At 41.5% G+C, this 20,403-nt stretch overlaps 1 protein-coding gene across 1 annotated transcript in view; it reads left to right on the forward strand.

The window, feature by feature from the left end:
• The window catches only part of grik4 (glutamate receptor, ionotropic, kainate 4), a 200,799-nt gene that overhangs the window by 159,589 nt on the left and 20,807 nt on the right, over window positions 1-20,403 (forward strand). Inside the window, exons 9-11 of the mRNA XM_033977353.2 lie at window positions 4,463-4,624; window positions 7,308-7,460; window positions 8,642-8,746. Of these exons, the coding sequence (XP_033833244.1) occupies window positions 4,463-4,624; window positions 7,308-7,460; window positions 8,642-8,746 (420 nt within the window). The remainder of the gene's footprint in view (window positions 1-4,462; window positions 4,625-7,307; window positions 7,461-8,641; window positions 8,747-20,403) is intronic.

The following is a 20,403-nucleotide window of genomic DNA, read 5'->3' on the forward strand; positions in this document are numbered from 1 at the left end:
CACATTTTGTATAGTTTAAATGTGTTTTGAATACGTGTGAAAAGGAAGCTGAATAAACCTTTTAAATGGCTCTGAAGAGTGGTTTAGAAGAGAGCAACGTTACAAAGAAAGGACAACACAAATTCAACTCATGCAGCTGATTGAACTACTGACTGTCCTTCTGCTATTTACTTTAACTGTCACGGTTTAACCATGACCTAGAAGCAGCACAACTGATAAGTACTTCAACTATGTATTCTCCAGGCTGGTAATCAGGTAAAAGTGTCAGGCTGGGGGAGGTCCAGAGGTGCAGGTGGGTATTGGGCTGGCTAGCAGACAGACAGACAGGTAGGGGACAGACAGGCATCTCCCAAAAATAGCGACAGAGGCACTGGAGTAGTATCAACAAACAAACTAGCGAGGAGTGGATGAAAAACAAGACATCTTACACTGCAGGTAATGAGGGAAATTGGATCTAGGCGTGCCAGCTGCCAGATCAGGTAAGCCGACGCCCAGGTGGGAGGAGGCACAGACAACACAGAGGGGAGACGGAAACAAGAGGGAAAACAGCAGCAGGGAGGATCCTGACATTAATATGACAAAAACTCCAAATGTGAGGAGTATTCCAACCTGTGCTGATTGGACTAGACAACAGTGCATTATACAGATCTCAGTCCACTGCCAAGCTCACATTTCAAAGCATTATGTGGACAGAGAGTCAGTGTGCAGTCAGCCGGTTGTTGTGCTGTTTTGGGCTCAGAGACTTCGTAATGCACTGAGCTGAAATAGTTGCCAGTTCGATGGTCGTCCTTGGAGCCTGCAAAGTCACTATAATCTCATCCTGTTTAGGGAGATGGGATCAGCGGACAAAGAGAATGGGGGTTGATGGAGGTTTTTATGCTTCTGTTAGTGTCTGTGGATACGCAACAATAAGCAGTTTGTGATAAAAATACTGCTATTGTGTTTCTCTGCCAAACACTCGAATTATGCCTGACATTTTGGGCAGGTGATTAATATAGAACATATACATTTATTCAGTTTTTCACAGAACAGCTTTTTATCCTGGCACCAACTAGGAATGCAAATGCAGCAATACTCATTATGCGGAATTGTTAAATACGCTCCTCACTTATAATTGCTCATTTTAAGATGACGTCACAGCATTGTGTAGTCAAATAATATTTAATACAGTGGCATCAGCTAAAATAAATGTTGATCAAATGCAGATGTTTGTTCCTATATATACTGAGTTCTTGGGTCTAGTCCAGACATGGGCAAACTTCGACCCTTTGGCCTTATTAATCCGGTAAACCATGTTTATGTCTAGAATGGTATTTGAACCGCCAACCTTCGGATCAACAGACCAACACTCATTTATCACGGGGGGTAACGTTCTAAAAATAACAGCAAAATCCGCAAAGTAGTCAGCTTTATAGCCACAGATGGATTGAGGTGCATATGGTGAAAACTGTACGGATGCTTCCCTAGTACCAGCTAAACGGTGCGGTAGATTAAGAAGCAAGTTAACATTTTGTGCTGGATTGGGTGTTTTGAGAGCAGCAGGCATATGGCTACAATACGTGTTGATGTTGTGTGAATGTCTGAAAATACCACATCAGGTAAAGTAAATCCAGACGACGGATGAGCATTGGGGAGACGGTGGAATAGTGGTCTTTTGAAAGGGGAAGTGCAGGAGTTGGTGAAGCATTCATTTGTGGTTGGTTGGCTTGGGTTGCAGCGCTGATTGATCTCCAGGTGACAGGCGGTGTCGGGGGGGCTTTTGGCTGGACTGTCACTAAGGCACCCCTCAACTCATCCCCGCTCCATCGCACTCTCTTTCTCTCTTTCTCTCTCTCTCGCTCTCGCTCTCTCTCAGCCTTTCCACCTTGCTGTGTTTTAGGGCCCCCTTTCCAACTCCTCCGTACTCCTTCGTCCCTTTATCCTCATTTTCATTATTCTCCTTCGCCCTCCTCCTCCCCTTCTACACTGGCAGCTGGGTGTCTGTTGTTGTTTTTCTCCTGCCTTTTTGTACAACCAAAAGTACTTTGCTAAGTGCTGTCCATTTGGCACCATACAAGTGGGCAATTTTCAACTCTAATAAATTGGGCAAACTTTCTTTTAGTATGAAAGTCTTGACTTGAATCTCTTTATTTCCAAACACAAGTCAAAATAGTTTCAAATTAATTTATTTTCTTTCTTGTTGATTGATGGTTTTATTCAAAAAAAGTTCAAAAAAGGAATTACACACATATTATTGAGTATTATTCAATTTTATATTATAGTAATAAAGGACTTTTTAGTAGAATTTGGTTTTCCATCTCGCCACTTCCTGTTTAGTATTCAAAGAGCAGTAATTGGCTGGCTGCTGGGCTTTATTTTGCTCTCATGTCTGACCTGGCGTGTGTTTACCTGAGTATATCTTGTGGCTGGATATTGCACTGGTGTCAGTGTCTGTGCCCTCTGATACATCAGGTCAAACCTGGCTCAGGGATATTTGGGTGACCTTGGTTTGTGTTGTGCATGCCAATGGGTTGCTCAATTAGGAGCGTTTGATTTGTGCGTGTGGGCGCGCCTGTGCTCCTGCATGTGCATATATACAAGCACCCTCGAGGGCCATGCTTAATGATAGGCTCGTTTGCACAGCTCTGCCTCTAATGATCTATTAAAGTACACTTAGCCAGTAATTATACGGCCAGTCCCGAAAGGCTTATGGGGTCCACTGGGGATAGCCAAAGATACAGAGGTCTAAAAAACTGCCAACGTCATTCATCTGATTGCAGTAAAACAAACTTCTCTTTAAGTTAATGATGAAAATACAAGTACAGTATTATTTGTCTTTGCAAAGGTATTGCCGAAGAGTTGTGGGTTAGGTGTTCTTCAGCCTCCTTCTAGAGCAACTAATCTTTATTTGATCACTGCGACTCAGCATGTTCTCCTCTCCCCATTGGTGAGCCCACCTCAGATCCTCTGATTATAGAATAAATAAGTAAATGTCAAAACAAGAATGCATTATTCTGCATTTTCTGAAACATATTTCCATCATTAGTACAGGCATAAACAAAAAACATTCTCTCCTCTAACTACAACTATTAAATCATTATGTCAGTCATTAACAGAACTGTCTCCTAAAGTTCAAGAACAGCCAGAAGCGAGCTTGATTGCATCCTCTAATCATAATGTGTCATCAATCAAAGACATGCTTCTGCTATGTCACCCACATTCCCCCCGTTCACCTTTTTTACACAGTATGTTCTGTTGAGTTACCCGTGATCCCCATGTATATCTGCACATGCTGCTCCCTCTTTCAACACATCTCTTCATCAGTTTGATTTGTTTTTAGGCCCTTCTTTTTTCATCAGGCTTTTGATTGGCTTTTCATTCTGTGACCTCTTCACTCTTTTGAACTATTTAGCCTCTGTATCCATTATCTGATTTATTTAATGCTCCTCTCATCCATTTTCCTCCCACAGTTGAAAAGGTTGTTATTTTGTTTGTTCCCTCTGCTTGCTGTTGCTTTCAACTTTGTGCATTTTGATGAGAAACCAAGATCCAAATTTCTAAAGGGCATTTTAGTAATTTGTTTGTATGACACACACTCATTATCATTTGTCTGCTTGTAAAACTCCCCAGTGAGAATAATTGCTTATTTGCTAATATTGCTTTGGTGCACTTTGCCTCAGAAAACCCATGACCGAGTCATGTCCCACCTTGCTGTCTTGTGTTCTCCACTCTCGTGCCCTCCACACCTGCTTATCTTGCGAGTCAACGGGCCACAGACAGATAGACAGACAGACAGATAGCAGCAGTGCCTGGGCCCAGTCTGGCTGTCATAAGCTGGATGGCACCACTGTGGACACCTTAAGGGAGGGGAATGGCTGCTGACACCTCTATTAACCTTCAGGAGATGTCCACTGGTCGTCACACCTCTGCTCCCTCCTCCTCCCTCCTCCCCCCATCCCCGTCCCGCTGTCTGCTATCCCCGAGGCAACTCAAAGCCATCCCAGTCCCCGGAGAAAGCACTGCCAAATAACAAACGCCTTTTTTCTCCCAAACCTTTCAATATGCCACGCATTTTTCATCTCGTTTTATCTGCTTGCCTCAGTCGCCTTGTTTTTTTCTACTTCCTCGGCTTGTGTCTCCTGGTAATTTTAGCTCATGAACATTACAAGCAACAAATTCATGCCAGGAAAGTCATATGGCCAATGCATAATAGAAGATACTGCTCACTGATGCATAGCTAGCTAGTGGAAATGAACAAATTGCCGCAGCTTCTTTCCCATGTCAATCACGTGGAATAATAGCAGTTAATGAACACAAAGCGAGGCAGATTAAATCGGATGTAAATGGGTTTGATTAACACGTGACCTTCTTTGGTCTGACAGTAATTCAATAAGTGGCTTGGTGTTATTTGGTGATTTGGTGGGATATCAAAGTCAGCCATGTTTAATTGACTTGTGCTCCTCTGGCTTGTGTGTGCTTGCAGGAATTCTCTCTGCTGAGACTAGATGATGTGGCAGACCAGCGAGTCAACATCCTGGGCTTTTCGGTCTTCAATAAAACCCACCCCTTTTTTCAGGATTTTGTGTTAAGCCTGAACCGCTCCTGGCAAGAGAACTGTGACCATGCTCCCTTTGCAGGCACACCAGTAAGTTCCCAACACGCACACCCACACAGTCACACATTCTTATTCATGTAACACAATAAACTCTGCTTGTTTATTTTGTGAAATCTCAAGTCATCCAGAGGTATAGCTTCGAAAACACCAATGCCTGTGAGAAATACCGCAATGACATTTATCCAGTTAACTGCGCTAGTTGCAGGTGTTGCTGGAGGCAGTTGTTGTTTGGCAAGATGGCTCATTAGCAGTGTTTGGCAGCCTCCTTATTACATTTATAATGGCACCCTCCCTGTTAAAGCAGCTTCAGAGGGAAATGCCACAACATGCAACTTCAAATCATACACTGCTCCTCTCGTGAAACCCCCTGCTCAGCATGTTCTGATGAATGACTGGCATCAAACAACTTCTAATGTTGGAGGCTCTGCTTTGAAAGAATGAAAAATCAAAAGATGTGGAGTTGTAATAACATTATGATTGATCTCACTTAGGGTTTGATATTGTAAAAATCCTGTTGAAACTCTATGAGCACCACACAGTTCAAAATGATTGCCATTTTATAGAAATAAAATAAAATTTATGGCCTCATTTGCACACAGCAATAAATGCTCTCAAGGTTGAGCACCCTGACACTTTGTCCGGAAATGTCACTCATAAAACTGCTCAGTAAAAGCTTGCATAATTGCAGATGTACACACAGAACAAGTCTCTAAATGGAAGAACAGATCCATAAAGATGAACTAATAGTACAGTTACATGAGATTACAATTAAAATGTTGAGTATAGAGTTCATCTAATTGTGTCAACCATAATCATTATTAACACTATTATTTTCTTTTTTTCATTGTTCATTCTTGATTTTCTTTTGCTTCATGTAAACTCCCAGATCGTGCCATTTCAATAATGCAGGTATCCAAGAGGTCGAGAACAGTTGAAGACAACAAGAAAGTGTGCACGCAGCAGGTCACTCTGCTTTTTCTGAGCCTCTGGCAATTAAGTCTTCTGCCTAATTAACTCACACGTTGGGAGAATAAAGGCTGATGATGGCAGAGCAAGAATGTGATGAACTCATTTAGACATGCACATAGATAATACGCTGTCGTTTCATCTACAGTAATGAGGTCTGGGGGAGGTGTGGCTACGGGACTTGTACATACAGGATCTGCATGAATAAGTGACCTTCTCCATGTTGAGCCATCACACACTCCTCTGGACTCACATCAGATAATGTGCTAAATGTCAAGCACAGAAAACCAGGCTTAAAGTTTAAATCTAGAAGGGATTATTGTTAAGCACTATCTGAAATAACTCAACTTTAAAGATGGTAGTAAAACAGACAAAATAGTCATTATCCATATCTGAAACTCCAAAATCAATAGCATAGCTACACAACACAAGCATAGAGGAGATCTGAAGTTCTTCAAGGGCTCTTAAAGTGCACTTAAAGTGGTCTTATTTTTAAACAGGGCTGAAATAGGCACATCAAGCAGAGTTTAATTCATAGTGGCGCTCATCACAGCATGTGTAGTTAAACATTAACTTCATGCTCACAGCAACAACACTTGTTTCAGATGTGTCATGTACACTGCATTATTTATGGACTGAGTTTTCCTAAAGTTGCTCATGTTTTATCAATACAGATCTAAGACACTGGATTCTGTGGTCTTTACACATAAGTCCTTCCATACAGATTTTCATTTAACATTGCATAAGTTTCACTTCATTAGTTTCAAGTGAAACTTCCAAATGATGACTCTTTTGTTTTGCATTGGCTCTTAGGGTAAACATCTTATATTTTAATTATGTGTTTATGTTTTAGTCTGTGAAGACTCCTATTCTTATGTCAGTTTAACAAAAGTGCTTTCTTCTGTTAGAGACAGGTAATTGGAAATAATAGTTGTGATTTTGTTCTTTACTTTTTAATGGAGCATAATAATCAGACATTACTTTCACAGCACTGAGCCATTATCTCTTTGTGTTCCACCTGAAGTGCATCCATCACAGTCTGTTTGTGTACAGCACATTGCTCCTAATGTTCTATCTCTTTAATACTAAGCTGTAATACATCAAAGCGATGCACCATAATGGTCTATTGTGCTGCCTTCCAACACTGACTCACCAGCACCTCTCTGAGCACTGCCTGCATATGCACGAAACATCCGGCTATTTCATTGGGACTTCCTGTATCCATGGCTTTCAGACTGATAAATAATATACAAATGAACGACTTAAAACAAAATATTATACATTTTTAATGGTGAAAAGTCCTCAAAATGTCACATAAATCATGAAGCTGATGCCCATGAATAACCACCCTCCAACAGTGAATATTTGACTGACTAGTTTCTAATGTGGGGCATCATGCATTTTAATCAAATGTACATAGTAGGGTGTGATGGTAGTGACGCTGCAGCTGTTTGTACAGGGAAGATGAGAGGGAATAGCTGCTCTCCCACTGACTCTGGCCCGTGCTGAGGGAGGCAGCCTGTAATTGGGATGGTCAAGGGGGGGAAAGGACAGACTCTGAGCATAGACCCAAATAGGAGAGATGGATTTGATTGCCGTCAGCAGATCAGTCTTTCTAATGATCTCATCGAATAATTCCACTGCTTCTCTAGGGACAGGTTAACCCCTCTCTGACTGCAGACCATTCACATGTAACACTTCCAGATTTGGGCGTATGCATGATAGATTCTCTCTCCTCCCTCTGCAGCTCTCCTCAGCACTGCTCTTTGATGCAGTATACGCGGTGGTGGCGGCAGTCCAGGAGTTGAACCGGAGCCAAAATGTTGGAGCTACTCAGCTCTCCTGCAAATCCTCCAAGATCTGGGAGCACGGGACCAGCCTCATGAATTACCTGAGGATGGTAAGGTCATCTTTATGAGACATCACATTTATAACATAATACACACATAGAATTACTGCAAACCTGTTGAATGATGTGTTTTGTATTTTGTGTTGTACAATAACATCTGCAGCTTTTCACCATATAAAAAAACACTGCAAAAATCAAATGTATACTGTTTAAACCAGACTTGGAGAGACTTATCCATGCATTTGTCGGCCTGCTTACTGGCCTCTCCAAACAAACCATAAGACAGCTGAAGTACATCCAGAACACTGCTGCTCAGGCCATAAGTCCTGTGCTCAAGTCTCTGCACTGGCTTCCTGTGGCTGAGAGAATAGACTTTAAAGCAGCTCTGCTCGTGTACAAGTCTCTCCATGGCCTAGCACCAAAGCACATCTTCCACATGTTAGTGCCATATGAAACACTCTGAGGACCTCAGGGACTGGCCTCCTGCTGGTGCCCAGATTCAGGACTAAACATGGGGAATCAGTGTTTCAATTTTATGCAGCTAAAACCTGGAACAGTCTTCCTGAAGAGTTAACAATGTTTGAATTCAGGCTCAAAACGATTCTGTTTAGTTGTGCATATGACTGAAAGGTTTTTATTCTGCACTCTGCTCTTTTAATGTTAATGTTATGATAATTATTTATATTTTGATTTGTTTGTATTGTGATTTGAATGTCTTTCTTATTCTCTATAGCACTTTGAATTACTTTGTGTATGAATTGTGCTATACAAATAAACTTACCTTGCTTTTTGTATTATATTATTGATGCTTATTGTCATTACACATGGGCATGTCAAGTGGCCAATAACCAAAATCGTTTGCTATAATAATGCCTGAGGTTCTATCTATGATAAATGTGCACTCTTTATCTAAATGGTCAGTTTATCTTATTCTATCCATTACTTCAGAACATGAGGCAGGCGATAAAGAAGAGCTGTCAGTACATAAGATGTTTTCCTATTAGGGACGAATGCCTATAAGTGATTGGTTTATCAGAGGCTTGAGTGTGACATCTATGGCATCACCCTGTGTGCCTCTCTTTGCCACATGAATTACGTGAATAATGCTACCTCGCTATTAAGTGAAGGCATAACGGATTGATCTGTGATAATATAATCCTAAATATGACTTATGAAGGCATTAACGTTACATTTTCCCTCATTTTGTGTGTGTGTGTGTGTGTGTTGAATAGGTAGAGCTGGAAGGTCTGACGGGACATATTGAATTCAACAGTAAAGGGCAGCGGTCTAACTACGCCCTAAGGATCATGCAGAACAGCAAGGACGGCCTCAAGCAGGTAAAGTCCATCCATATTAAATCCTTTCCTTTTTACTTTTGCCAATAAATTTGCTTTGCATCTGCATTACCATCTGGATATAGGACACAATATGCAATTTTAAAGAGCTGGCCAGTACATGGGTCAGTACAGTATTCGCATTTCAAACCCCCGTAAATGACAATTTAACTCCCCTACAATGGCTGTGTTGCAGTGTTTTTTATGGTTGTTATATAGCGGTGATCATGCAGCTGGGAGCCATGCTGACTGCTTTTCAGTTGAGCATGTGTCCTCTATTATTTCTCTATCACACAAGCGGCTCTGCAAATTAAATATTAGATAAGGCAAGGATGTGCACCTAAATACTTTATAAGCTACTCAGTGATTATGTTGTATACAGTTAACATCCATTAGTTTATTGTGGACAATAATGTTACATTTGTCCTCAGTTAAGTGCTTTGCAGTTAATTAGAGTGTACCTGTTACTGAAATATCGCAGCGTTCAAAGCAGCGGGGGATTTGTGGCTTGTATTGATCTCCACCAATCACTCCAGTGTTGCCTGCTCAAGCCTCGGAGGCTGGGATTGTGGGCATCATGAACAGGCGGCCATTGTAAAGCTTTAGTGGGTAACGCTTGAATGCACCAATGGTAATGTACAAATCTGTCTCTGCATGTGAGGAAAGTCAGAACGTTTTGAAACCAGCACATTTTTAACTTACAAATGAAAAACTTTAGACTAGACTAATCCAGCATCATGGGTTGGAGCATTAGGTATAGTTATATTATGGAGCTGACAATGAATTTAAAGTATATTTTTGTAATAGCTTTATACTATATTTGAAGCTGTGTCGTGATGGTAAGAATTATAATGAAAAATCAGGCTATGAATTATTATTGTACTTTTCATGAGTCAAAAAACTTCATATTTTATCCTGCATTCTGATGTTTTCTTAACAGCATGGCAGCTTGTACAAATCCACTCAGTGTAGGGGGTGGCTGAGTCATGTGGATTAACATGTTTACAAGTTAGGTTTAAAAGCAAAAAGCACAGAACCTTTATAAAAGAAATTTTTAAAAGAAGATTTTTCTGTAAAACAGATTTTAAGGAGCTGCCAGTTACATATAGTTTTTTGCTGTGTCAGTTATACTGACATCTAGACCCAGTTTCACCCAGTAGCTGTTTTATTGTCCAGTAATCAGGAAGTGTGCTTCTAGCATGCTAATTGTTGCTACGCTCTCATCTCAGAAAGTTGTGAAACGTGCTTGTATCATCACAGGGAATGGCATAAGGTAAGTCAGGAATAATTTAGGACCATTCCAAATTGTTTTAAAATGAACTAGTTCTGTTTTTAACCTGCCCATAAGCCTCATGCAGTCTCACACGCTGTACTTTCTATGTGTGTGTTTTCATGACAACAGCATTTCAGCCCTTCACACCTGCTCCACAAACATTTGACCCTGTTAGGGATAGTACTTAGGTGAACAAGCTTCTTTTGATGTAAGAGAAATCTCTGGCTAAGCAAGGCGTAAAGGAATCAGACAGCGGCCCATCTGCCAATATTAACCTTGTCTGTGTGTATCCATGTCCCTACTTTCTCTTGGCACTGAGCCAGTCCAGCAGAAGGATGGCGCCATCATGGCCTAATGTGATGATTTCAAGCAGAAGTATTACAAAGAAGCGTTGCCAGTTGTGCTGATGGAGAGAGGCAGGGTGTGAGACAGGGTCTGGGATGGGCGTTTGTTTGTTTTGTGACTAACACCTCCCTCTGGCTTATGGGTGGGGCAGCTTTACCCCAGCAGACACTGGATGTGCCAATGGCTTGGCAAGGATGAGAAGGGTGGCTCCCTGCCCACACACTCACTCAGGCTACTCAAGCAAGCAGAGGTACATTTATATACACGGGACCTGGTTTCAACACCCACGCTTAATGTAACCTGTGGTTGCATACAAAATCAATGGATCCTTTTCCAATGCGACCTGCAAAATGAAAAGATCATCTTCTATCATCTCATTCCCAACACACTGTGAAGAGAGAGAGCAATGAGGCATGATGTACACAGCCGCCCACTGCCTCCCTGTCCCTGACTCCCATCTTTTCTGTCTCTGTAGCACCCATTGCCTCCCGAGCTCAGCCTGCAGTGTCTTAGTGGCACCCATCACCTCCCAAGCTGCAGAGGGGCTGGAGATTGCTTCAAATGTGTGACCATCAGCTCCCTGGGGTTTTAGCATTGGCAAATCACCATTGCAAATTGAATTTCTCAAGCAGCCACACTCATATATTACAACAACTCCATATGCCAATCTACCATACTTATTATTCTTATTTGAATTCCCCAGTTTCTTTACAGCACAGCCACAAATGTTCTTTTTGAAAATTGCCGGAGTTTGGAGTGATCATGTTTCTTAACTGACACTTCCCACAGGGCTACTGGAGTATAACAATCTGACGTGTGCAACATTATCTAGAAGGTTCATATGTAGATGAGTTGTTTTTATGGACTAAATATTCTAATTTTGAGTATTTTAATATACTTTGGGTCATAAGGCACTCCAGGTAATCATGTGATGTTTGATGAATAAACCAACTGTTTGGAAAGCTTTTAAATATGTACAGATGGTACTTTTGTTAGCCCACTATAATGCAGAGTATAATGCGTCTGAATTACGCAATCATCTTTATTTGTTGAATTTTGGCAGACGCAGTAGTTTTTGCCAGCTGCTCCTGAGCTGGCAGTCAGGTAGGCCAATCATGATGGTGTAAGATGCTGGCATTGACTCATCTCTGCCCTGGCCACTGCACCACTGGCATCTGTAACTGACAACGACCCACCGAGGAGCAGAGCGACAGGTGGAGACGACAGGACCGGGGGTGACAGGTGCAAGCTAAATGAGACAGAAAGGGTGTGCTTGAGAAAAGTAGGACACGGTGCAAGTTGAAAATATCAAAACTACAAACTGAGGTGGAATATTTGAGCACATCAAATGGGAGCTGCAGTTCTCGACTTCTCTTCTGCAGCTATTTTAAGCCGTCACCACACCTTGAGCTAAAGGAAACAAAGTATTCATGAACACCTATTTCTTACTCAATTATTTAAAGAAAATTGCCTCTAATCTTCTTTATCCTCCCTGCTATGTCCTTTTAGCCGTCGGTGTAATGAGCAAGATGAAGTCTAATATCAACCAGCTTCAGTCTGTGTACATATGTAGATGGGATTTCAGACGATATTCTCCAGATGGTTGGAACATCAGGGGTATGCTGTAAAAGTGTGTCATTTGGGTTTTATCAAAGTGGCTGGCCGATGTCAGTTTGCTCCTTGTAAAAAGCACAGATGTAGCCTCATTTCTGTCCTGTCGTTAGCTGCTACAAAAGCCTATTCTTTTTACATCACATCTCGTAGGTCTTTATGACATGTCTTGCGAGTGTTAACCAGCAGATCTTCCCATGTGGCTGGAGCTTTGATAGTTTTTGCCTCTTTCCAATTGTGTGTTTGGCGAGCCGTGTTTGACCATCGGAGAGTCTTACGCCAGAATCCGCTGCCTGCTTCTTGGCTCCTCGCACAGTCAGACACCATGCTGCTGCCTGCTGCTGTCCATGCATGTTCCGCGCAAGTTTTTTCCAGAGCAAACTGAAGAGGTGCCAAGCGATTGCACGCACACTTGCTCACTACAGCCCCGTGGCCCCCTCTGCGGACTGGGCCTTATCTGGTGCCTCCCTGACAACGCTGTGCCTGTTTAATTGCAAAGAAGATGTAAAATGAGCAATTATTGCAGTTTGGAGTGGGCAAGCGGCTGCAGTCCGTACACATTTACGCGCTTATGTCCAGGCTTTGCGGGAGACCAGGCTGCCGTAAACAACTCTGGCTGTTTCCTGGAGAGAGGAGAATCACTAATTAAGTTCTCTAATGGGGGTACTTAATCATGGTGGTGAGTTAGGATGTACCTGTGTTTGTACCCGCAGCAAAAACAACAAAGATCTATTGAAATGTCTGTCGATGTGGTTAGAGGAAACTGGAAGAGGCTAAAGAGCAGGGAAGGTTAGGTCGTATGGAGACACACGTTGCCTAGGAGTGAGAGAGACCTAGACCCAGTAGCATGGCTCAAAGCAAATTGTTCCCATTATGGAGTTCACAGGTGGTTTGCTAAATTCAGCACACAAGATGGATGGATTCAGTTTTCCTTTTTTACATTGTATTGAGCGTGAGCTGTAACACAAAACTGCAAAAGTGTGACGGTGTAACACTTTTAGCCACTCGCCATTTGTCTGCCGAGGATTCCCCATTTGACTTCTTCACTGAAAATGTGTTTTGGTTCTGTTCCCCAAGTAATAGAAATCTCTCCCTAGGCAAATTCACAAGGCGTCCCCTACAGATTTACTGAAATAGAAAGCTAGTGTCCTGACGCATTCCCTTTTATCAGCCTAGATTACATTTGCAGCAGCATTAAGGCTACAATGGCTGAATACAAAGAACTGATTTGGTGCCTTAGCGTAGTAGCGTCAATATCAAGTCATCAGAAATTGTTAAATTAAAGTTGTTTTTAGTCAGTTAGGGGTGGCCGAATAAAATAAATGTCACAGATTTCTAGCCAGATCACTATTTCAATTTGATCACAATTCATGTACACTTACCTTTGTATTTTTTTCAAGAGGTAAATACATTATTTATCCATCTGCTTCTTCTAAATGTTCACTCTTCACTGAGGTTGGCTGAATCACTCACTCAGAGCTCTACAGAGGCTGAGCAATGGGAGAAGTGGGTTGGAGCCTAGAGCTGCATTAAATAGAGAAATATTGAATCACCATATGATGCTATCACCAAAATTTCAGATTGTCAAAGATCACAGTTTTTACCATCATATTGTTTTTGCACTTCTTTCTCATGTCATCTATTTTAACAAGAGTAAAATAAAAAATAATATAAATTTGATTATGTATTTAATATTGAAATACTCATTAATCGTCTATAAACAAACAAATTTATGTGACATACTGTTTAATGATGCTTCTCCTCACTTAATTTTGTGACCGATCTTAAATCTTGAGAAACATTAAAATAAGTCAAAGCGTTTGCTCAGTGAGGAGGAAAACAGGATCCTGGCTAGGACAAGACGTTCTTTAACCTTGGATATTGATTTTTTAATGGTGTCTTCCTCCCACGTGCTAACCCATGTTCCATTTTCACACGTCTGCAGCATCGATATGAGCACTGAGAGCCTTTGATACCTGTGTGAACGTGTTGGTGGAAATTATGAATTTTCATCTCAACGTTAGCTGCCTACTTAGCTTATGTTAACAATATGGCAGCAGATGTTTCTCATGTCGGAGTGCTCAGAGGTGGAGTCTAGAGTGATGTTAGTGATGTATCCGAGAGGGGCTGCAGTAAGCATCACTGTAGGCCACTCTGCAGAGGCGTTTCACGGCATTACCATGAAATGATTGGGGTTGTTATTTACACAGCACTTCCCCCCAGTTAAAATGTGACTCAATCGCTCTCATTTCTGTTGCATTTATTTATTTCCCGTCAGTGCTGCGCATGTGTTTATGACAATAATCTTCTTTCTTCCCCTACACCCCCCTCGCTGTCTGTGAGAACCCTATTACTCTGGGTGCCCCCTCCGCAGCCAATGCAGATGCACCCAATTCAATTTCTCCACTCTGCTGCATGAAGGAGGCGCAGGTAAAAGCAGTTAAGCGAATAAGATGCACCACATGAAGGACCGCCTCCACCTCTGCTTTTCTTGAAGGACATTATCTTGTCGCTGCACTCCAACAAGCTAAGATCTTGCTCTTTTCCTTAAATGTTTGTGTGCTTAAGCTGTAAACTGTTCTTGCACACAATAATACAGGGCTTTGTGACATCATTGTTATTATCTTGTTATATAAAAACATCCTGTAAAATGATTTCTAAAGTACTTTTTTTCATTACTTTCTAGATTGAATCTCGCCAAATGCCAAAAACTACATTTCAGGGTTTTTAAAGAAGACATTTTGCACTTGTGTCTGTTATGTAGTTATAATCTATGACAGCCATGGATCTTTTTGTTAGAATTTTAAATTGCAATATTGATCTAAAACAGCTTAATAAAAGAAACAAGTGCACTGACTTTTGCACTAGAAAACTGCTGTGCCCAATTGGAGCTGGCATTGCTGTAAAGGCCATCACAACAAAGAGCTGTGCAGTTGTCGGCCTCACCTATAGCTGCACATCACGCTTTTTTCCCATTTTTACCAAAATGACTTTGCAACATTGCCGAATCCTACATGTATAACCAATTAGGAAAAAAGTTGGAGAACAAAGGCAAGGAAGCAATAACGTTGTATACAGAAATATAAAGATTACTCAAACATGCATAAATCACACAAGTACAGCTTTGAGAGGGTAAATGAGAAGGAGAAACAACTAACTATTAACCATTAACATGGCTGAAAGCTCTAAAAAAAAAAAAAAAAAGGTTTAAATAAATGGTAAGAGTGTGGTTACGGAAAAGCTGAAATTTAAAAAAAATGGCTTGATTAGTGTACATTGTGTCTTTGGTCTCTGCAAGGAGATCATTTCAGTACCATGGACAGTTCCCACTGCACGCTGTGGTGACTAGGAGTTGATGCAGCAGGTGGATTACAAAATAATCAGATTTGTTACTCTTTCCATCCATATATTAGTCAAAATTCATTAATGAAGGATTTTTATTTAGTCCATGATGATGGCAAAGAGATGTCACTTGAGGGCTTTCTCATGAAGTAGAGTTTTTCATCAAAAACTCTCCCACAGAATAACATCAGGTCTGTGCTGCTCGGGGGTCACCTCAGCTATTGCTGTTTGTCATCTTAAATGATTTGCCATTGTTTTACCCGGATGTGTTGATTGATTTAGCCGTAAAGGACTTTTTATCACCACCTGAGTCTCGGCCTACTGCAACAAAAGTGGCTTAAGGCCAAATTCCTATAAAACATTAATTTAATGCTTGTGATTTTAAATCCATGTGGATAATACTTATAAAAGCAAATACATGTTGACTTTTAGTGTTGCAGAACAGACAAGAATTATTTTTCTTGGCTCCATTGTACCTTCCATTGTAATTGTATTATTTTACTGTTAAATTAAATTGTCGCCCAGCCCCCAGAGAATCTGATCCACAGTGTCTGAAATTCCAGTGGAAAATAGTTTACAATGTCTTATCAGCACCAGTCATAGTTCATAATATTGTTCAGTAGCACTTTACTGTGCTGGCATTCAGCCTGTTGTTTAGCTGTAGATGTGTTATTTCTGGTTGCTAATACTCTGTGCCAGGTGATGCAACCTTAATGTATCAGATAGAGTTCTTCTCTCGTCTCTTTGCCTGATCTGCTCTTGTTTATTTCACTGTTCAGGCTGACAGTACAGGGCTACAGCAGCAGGGGATCTGACTGCAGAATAATCAGCCAGGAAGCTCAAATTAATAGTGTGAATTCTCTATCAGCTTTTCTATCAAACAGCCTTTTGCCGGCTTTGCTTCATTCATTATGTCAGCCCCGCCCTCATGTTCTGCTTCTTGTAGCTTTAATCTCTGGGCGTTAGTGATGCTCTTTGTTCAGCTCTGATCCGCGTTCCAATATTTTCTGCTTGTTTAGACCATGGGCTGGCCTTAAACTTACTAAAAGCTCAGATTGTAAACATAGCCTTTAAGCATAGTTTTCCAGTAATTTGATTCTTTTTCTGTCTGTTTCACTCCCATCTTCCTTCAGAGCATATACATGTGTATAAAGCATTAAATAAGATCTGATGTATTCCTTCTGAAGCGTAATTACCTGACTGGATGAGTTTGCAGTATTGCATAGTAATAATCTTACTGGGTCATCTTGCAACTGTCCCTTCTCCGTGCAGTTACAGAGATAGGGTTTTTCATGAAATTAGCATGTGTGAGGACTCAAATTGCTCCTTCAGTGCTTGGGAGAAGCTAAGCGCCATTATGAACAGATCATTTTGGAAATGTTGCTATATTTCTCTCCACATGGCACCATTGTTCGGATGAAATTAAAAATGAATTGAGAGTGATAATGGAATAGGTAGATTGTTAGGCAGATTCTAAGCTTGTGTATAACAAGGGGACCTATGTTACTATTCATGGGGAAATTCGATTACAATTTGTTACCTTAAATCACAAATATAACAATTTATCAGAGTTATCTGTCCAGATTAAATTTAGCTCCCTTTTGAATAGCCTAGCACACAGAAATGAAAGAAGGGCTCATATCACACCGGTATCCTGAGTGTATCTGTTTTGTTTGGTCTCTGGGAGACGTGCAGCAGTCCCCTTTCCTCTTTTGTTTTTCTCATTGTGCACTTTACAGGCTGAAGATGGGGAATAGATCAAACGCAGAATGGATGAGCTGTTTTGCAAGATCCCTCAGTCTTAACGGATTTCAAGGCTGGCTGAGGCTGTGTGTGTGCTGCTCAGCTGCTTGTGTTGTGTGTGTCAGTGTGAGTGCCTTTAGTGTAGATGTGTGTAATATGCATGTACATGCAAATTTATGTGAATGTGTCTGCAGTGTGCCTGTGAGGCTGCAACTTTGTTTTTACCAGTGGGTACAATGCTCCTCCAATTCAGCACCAGTGGATAATAACAGAGTATTAGATCTAGTATTACAAGACTATGTACTGTCATCTTTTTTACACTCTAGTGTTCCCTGCAGCAGCAGTGATGACAAGCACATATATATCATAAATAATACAAATGATGTCTAAACTGTATTTATAAATAGACCTAATAGATGAACATAATGACACCAGACACACCAATGCTCAAGGACTTGGGATCAGCTGAACAAGTGCAGAGAGAGGCGGCCAGCTGAGCTGTGACACTGTGATTAAACAAAGAATGATCTTTTTTTTTCTCTTGAGTCACAGAGAACTCCCATGGAAAACTGAGGAAAAATCCCTGAACTGTATGCAGTATGTTTCCAGCAGACAGGATGAAGACATTTGGACAGACAGAAGGTCTGGTGCATGCTGTTGTACAAGGACAGTGACTGTGAGGGCATCCATTCTCTCTATGTGCCCAGTGGGTGTCGGACTCCAGGGCCCCTTTAAAGAGTGGTTGCGCCAAAGACCTCACCCTAGAGCTTGGCCTTCATTTCACCCAAAAACAAACCACACTGCAGAATGATTCATAATCTGCAGTCAATGACATGTTCAGATATATATAATCCATTCAATAATTGAGACAGGTAGGCTGATGTTGTCTCTGTTATATATATTTTATTGTGGGTAAGTTCAACATAACAAAAATAAAATATGAACAACACAAGAATAATTTGAAACCTCCTCTGACCTTGCACTGTTAGTCATGCACTGCTTGTAAGCGCAGCTTTTGAGACAACATATTGAACTTTCTCCAACCTTTGCTGCACCATATGGCTTCTACCAGTTTGTGTCGAGATGGAGAGCTTTGCCTACAGCATGTTTTGAATTAGCCTTGTTTCACCGAAGGACGAATAATACCAAGACAACGTGTTGGAGATGGCCCCTATTTCCAGTTCATTGCAGAGAAAAGCAATACTTTGCCATTGGTATTACATGTTTTTTGAACACCCCTGCTTGTCATTCAAATAATGTGAGCTTTTTGCTTAGTGGGTGTTGTGTAGTTTGAAAGAGCTATATAACACTGATACAGCCTGTTGTAATGTCCACTGATGGGTACAAACAATCTGTTTTTCAGCTCGGCCTTGACTGCTGAGATTGCAAAATGTATCTATAAAAGTTGTAAAAGTCCTTCTTTTATATCACCTTTGGGTATTTTTTGCTTTGCTATTCCTTGACTCACACAATGTCAGCACACCTGTGAGGGGAGCAGTAGAATTGCGGCTCATTACAGCAGTGCAACACCAAAGTGCTCTAGGCTGGATACAAGTGGGCCATGTGACATTATGTCTGATAATGGAGGCTATTGCTTCTCTCATACGTGATAGATGCATCTGTCAGTGCACCATCTCGCCGCACGCTATTGGACACAGCACTTTTCTGACAGAAATACCAGCCAACCCAGTCGCTTCAGCGAGCAGTCAGCCAGACCTTTTCTGCTTCTGTAATTTCCAGTTGCAGTCTGTGCCCTGAGTAATCCCTCATAGGCATGTCACTCCCCTCTGCTCCTCGTCTGTCCATACCTTTCTCTTTTGGCTCTCACATAAACTCTGTCTTTCTGCTCCTATTTCGCTCTTGTTCTGCCTGTCTTGTGTTCTGGCTGCTCCTCATTCTTTGTCATTGATTTCCTTGCCATTCAACAGCAGCCCAGCGCACCTCCTCTGTACATGATTGACATTCCTTTTTCTATCTTCCCTCTCCATTTATTGCGTCTGCTTTTTGACTATTCCCCTCACTCTTATTACGGCCCACTCAATCTCTTGCCTCACTGCTCCTCTCCAAAACAAACTGTGCACACTCCAGCAACAGCCTGCACCCTTCCATGTAATAGTTCATTCTTTTTTCATACTAAATACTGAATTAATAAACAACATGCAGTCACCATTATTTATTTAGTTGTACACAAACAAGAGTGTGGGGGGAAGCAATATTTAGCTTCCTCACCATGATGAAAGCCTAATAGATTCCGGGCTTTGCAGCTGTATAATGAGGGTTTATGCAGTGGTTTGCTTCTCACGATTAATGACATAGTTAGGGTTTCCGCTTGAGTTTTTGCATTCTGCCTAAATATTCCAGACACTGGCGAGAGAGTGACACAATGAGTCATTTTCTTACCTGGTTCACATTAACTCTGCTTAGTTTGATCAATGAATCTATTAAACCAGTTGTGTGTTCTTGCTGCAATAGAAAGCTCCTCTTTGTGACTGCTCGAATAAATTGTAAAATGTTAGGGAGAATAATTGCTGCATTAAAGGCTTTCAGTCACTCTGATAAATGTCACAGTGTCTACAGCTTACATTAAGTGAATATGCAGCTCTTCTTGTAAGTGGGAGTGGCTCTCTCAGCTCCGAGGCCACCAAAAGGCTAGTTCCTCCCTTGTCTCCTCATGGTGCATCTTCCTTCCTGGACTCTTTTATCCCTGTGCGTTTTTGGAGCTAAGTCCACACCCACCCAGTCTTATTAGCCTCTTTGTCACCCTCAGTGCTCAGGCCTGTGCTGACGCCCGCTGACTCAAAGAACTGGCTCCCACCTCCCACACCTCCGCGACCTGGCAGCTGATTGTGGACGCTGATTGCAGAACACCACATTTCAGGTTTATTTTTTGGGTTCAGTAATGGGAGCATATTCTGTGTCTGCCTGTGTTTTCTTCTGGTCATTGCTGACAGCAGCTGTGCATTGTGTTGTGCTCTGGGTATGAGCGGGACTATTTGCGCACTAGGTGCTGTTTACACCAGAGAAAATGAAAGGCCAGATCTTTTTGATCACATGCTCTCAAAGGATGTCTTTGATTCAGCCAGCTCTTTCTTCATGTCTTCTATTGCATGCATCAAAATTCTTCATCAATTTGAGGAAAGCGGTTAAATGGCCTCAAAAAAGCTTGATCACCATCAATGGAAAATGATTCTCATGAGTATTACCGGACAGTTTAGCCTTGAGATAAAATATGAGCGATTCCTGACACTTGTTTATTTACTGTGAAGCTGTTTCATGTGCAGCTTCAGCGATTGGTCAGTAACCAGCTGGCTCTCTCAGAACACACACACACTGCACACACTCATGC

The sequence above is a fragment of the Periophthalmus magnuspinnatus genome, chromosome 13 (assembly GCF_009829125.3).
Source record: "Periophthalmus magnuspinnatus isolate fPerMag1 chromosome 13, fPerMag1.2.pri, whole genome shotgun sequence".
Taxonomy (NCBI): Eukaryota; Metazoa; Chordata; class Actinopteri; order Gobiiformes; family Gobiidae; genus Periophthalmus; species Periophthalmus magnuspinnatus.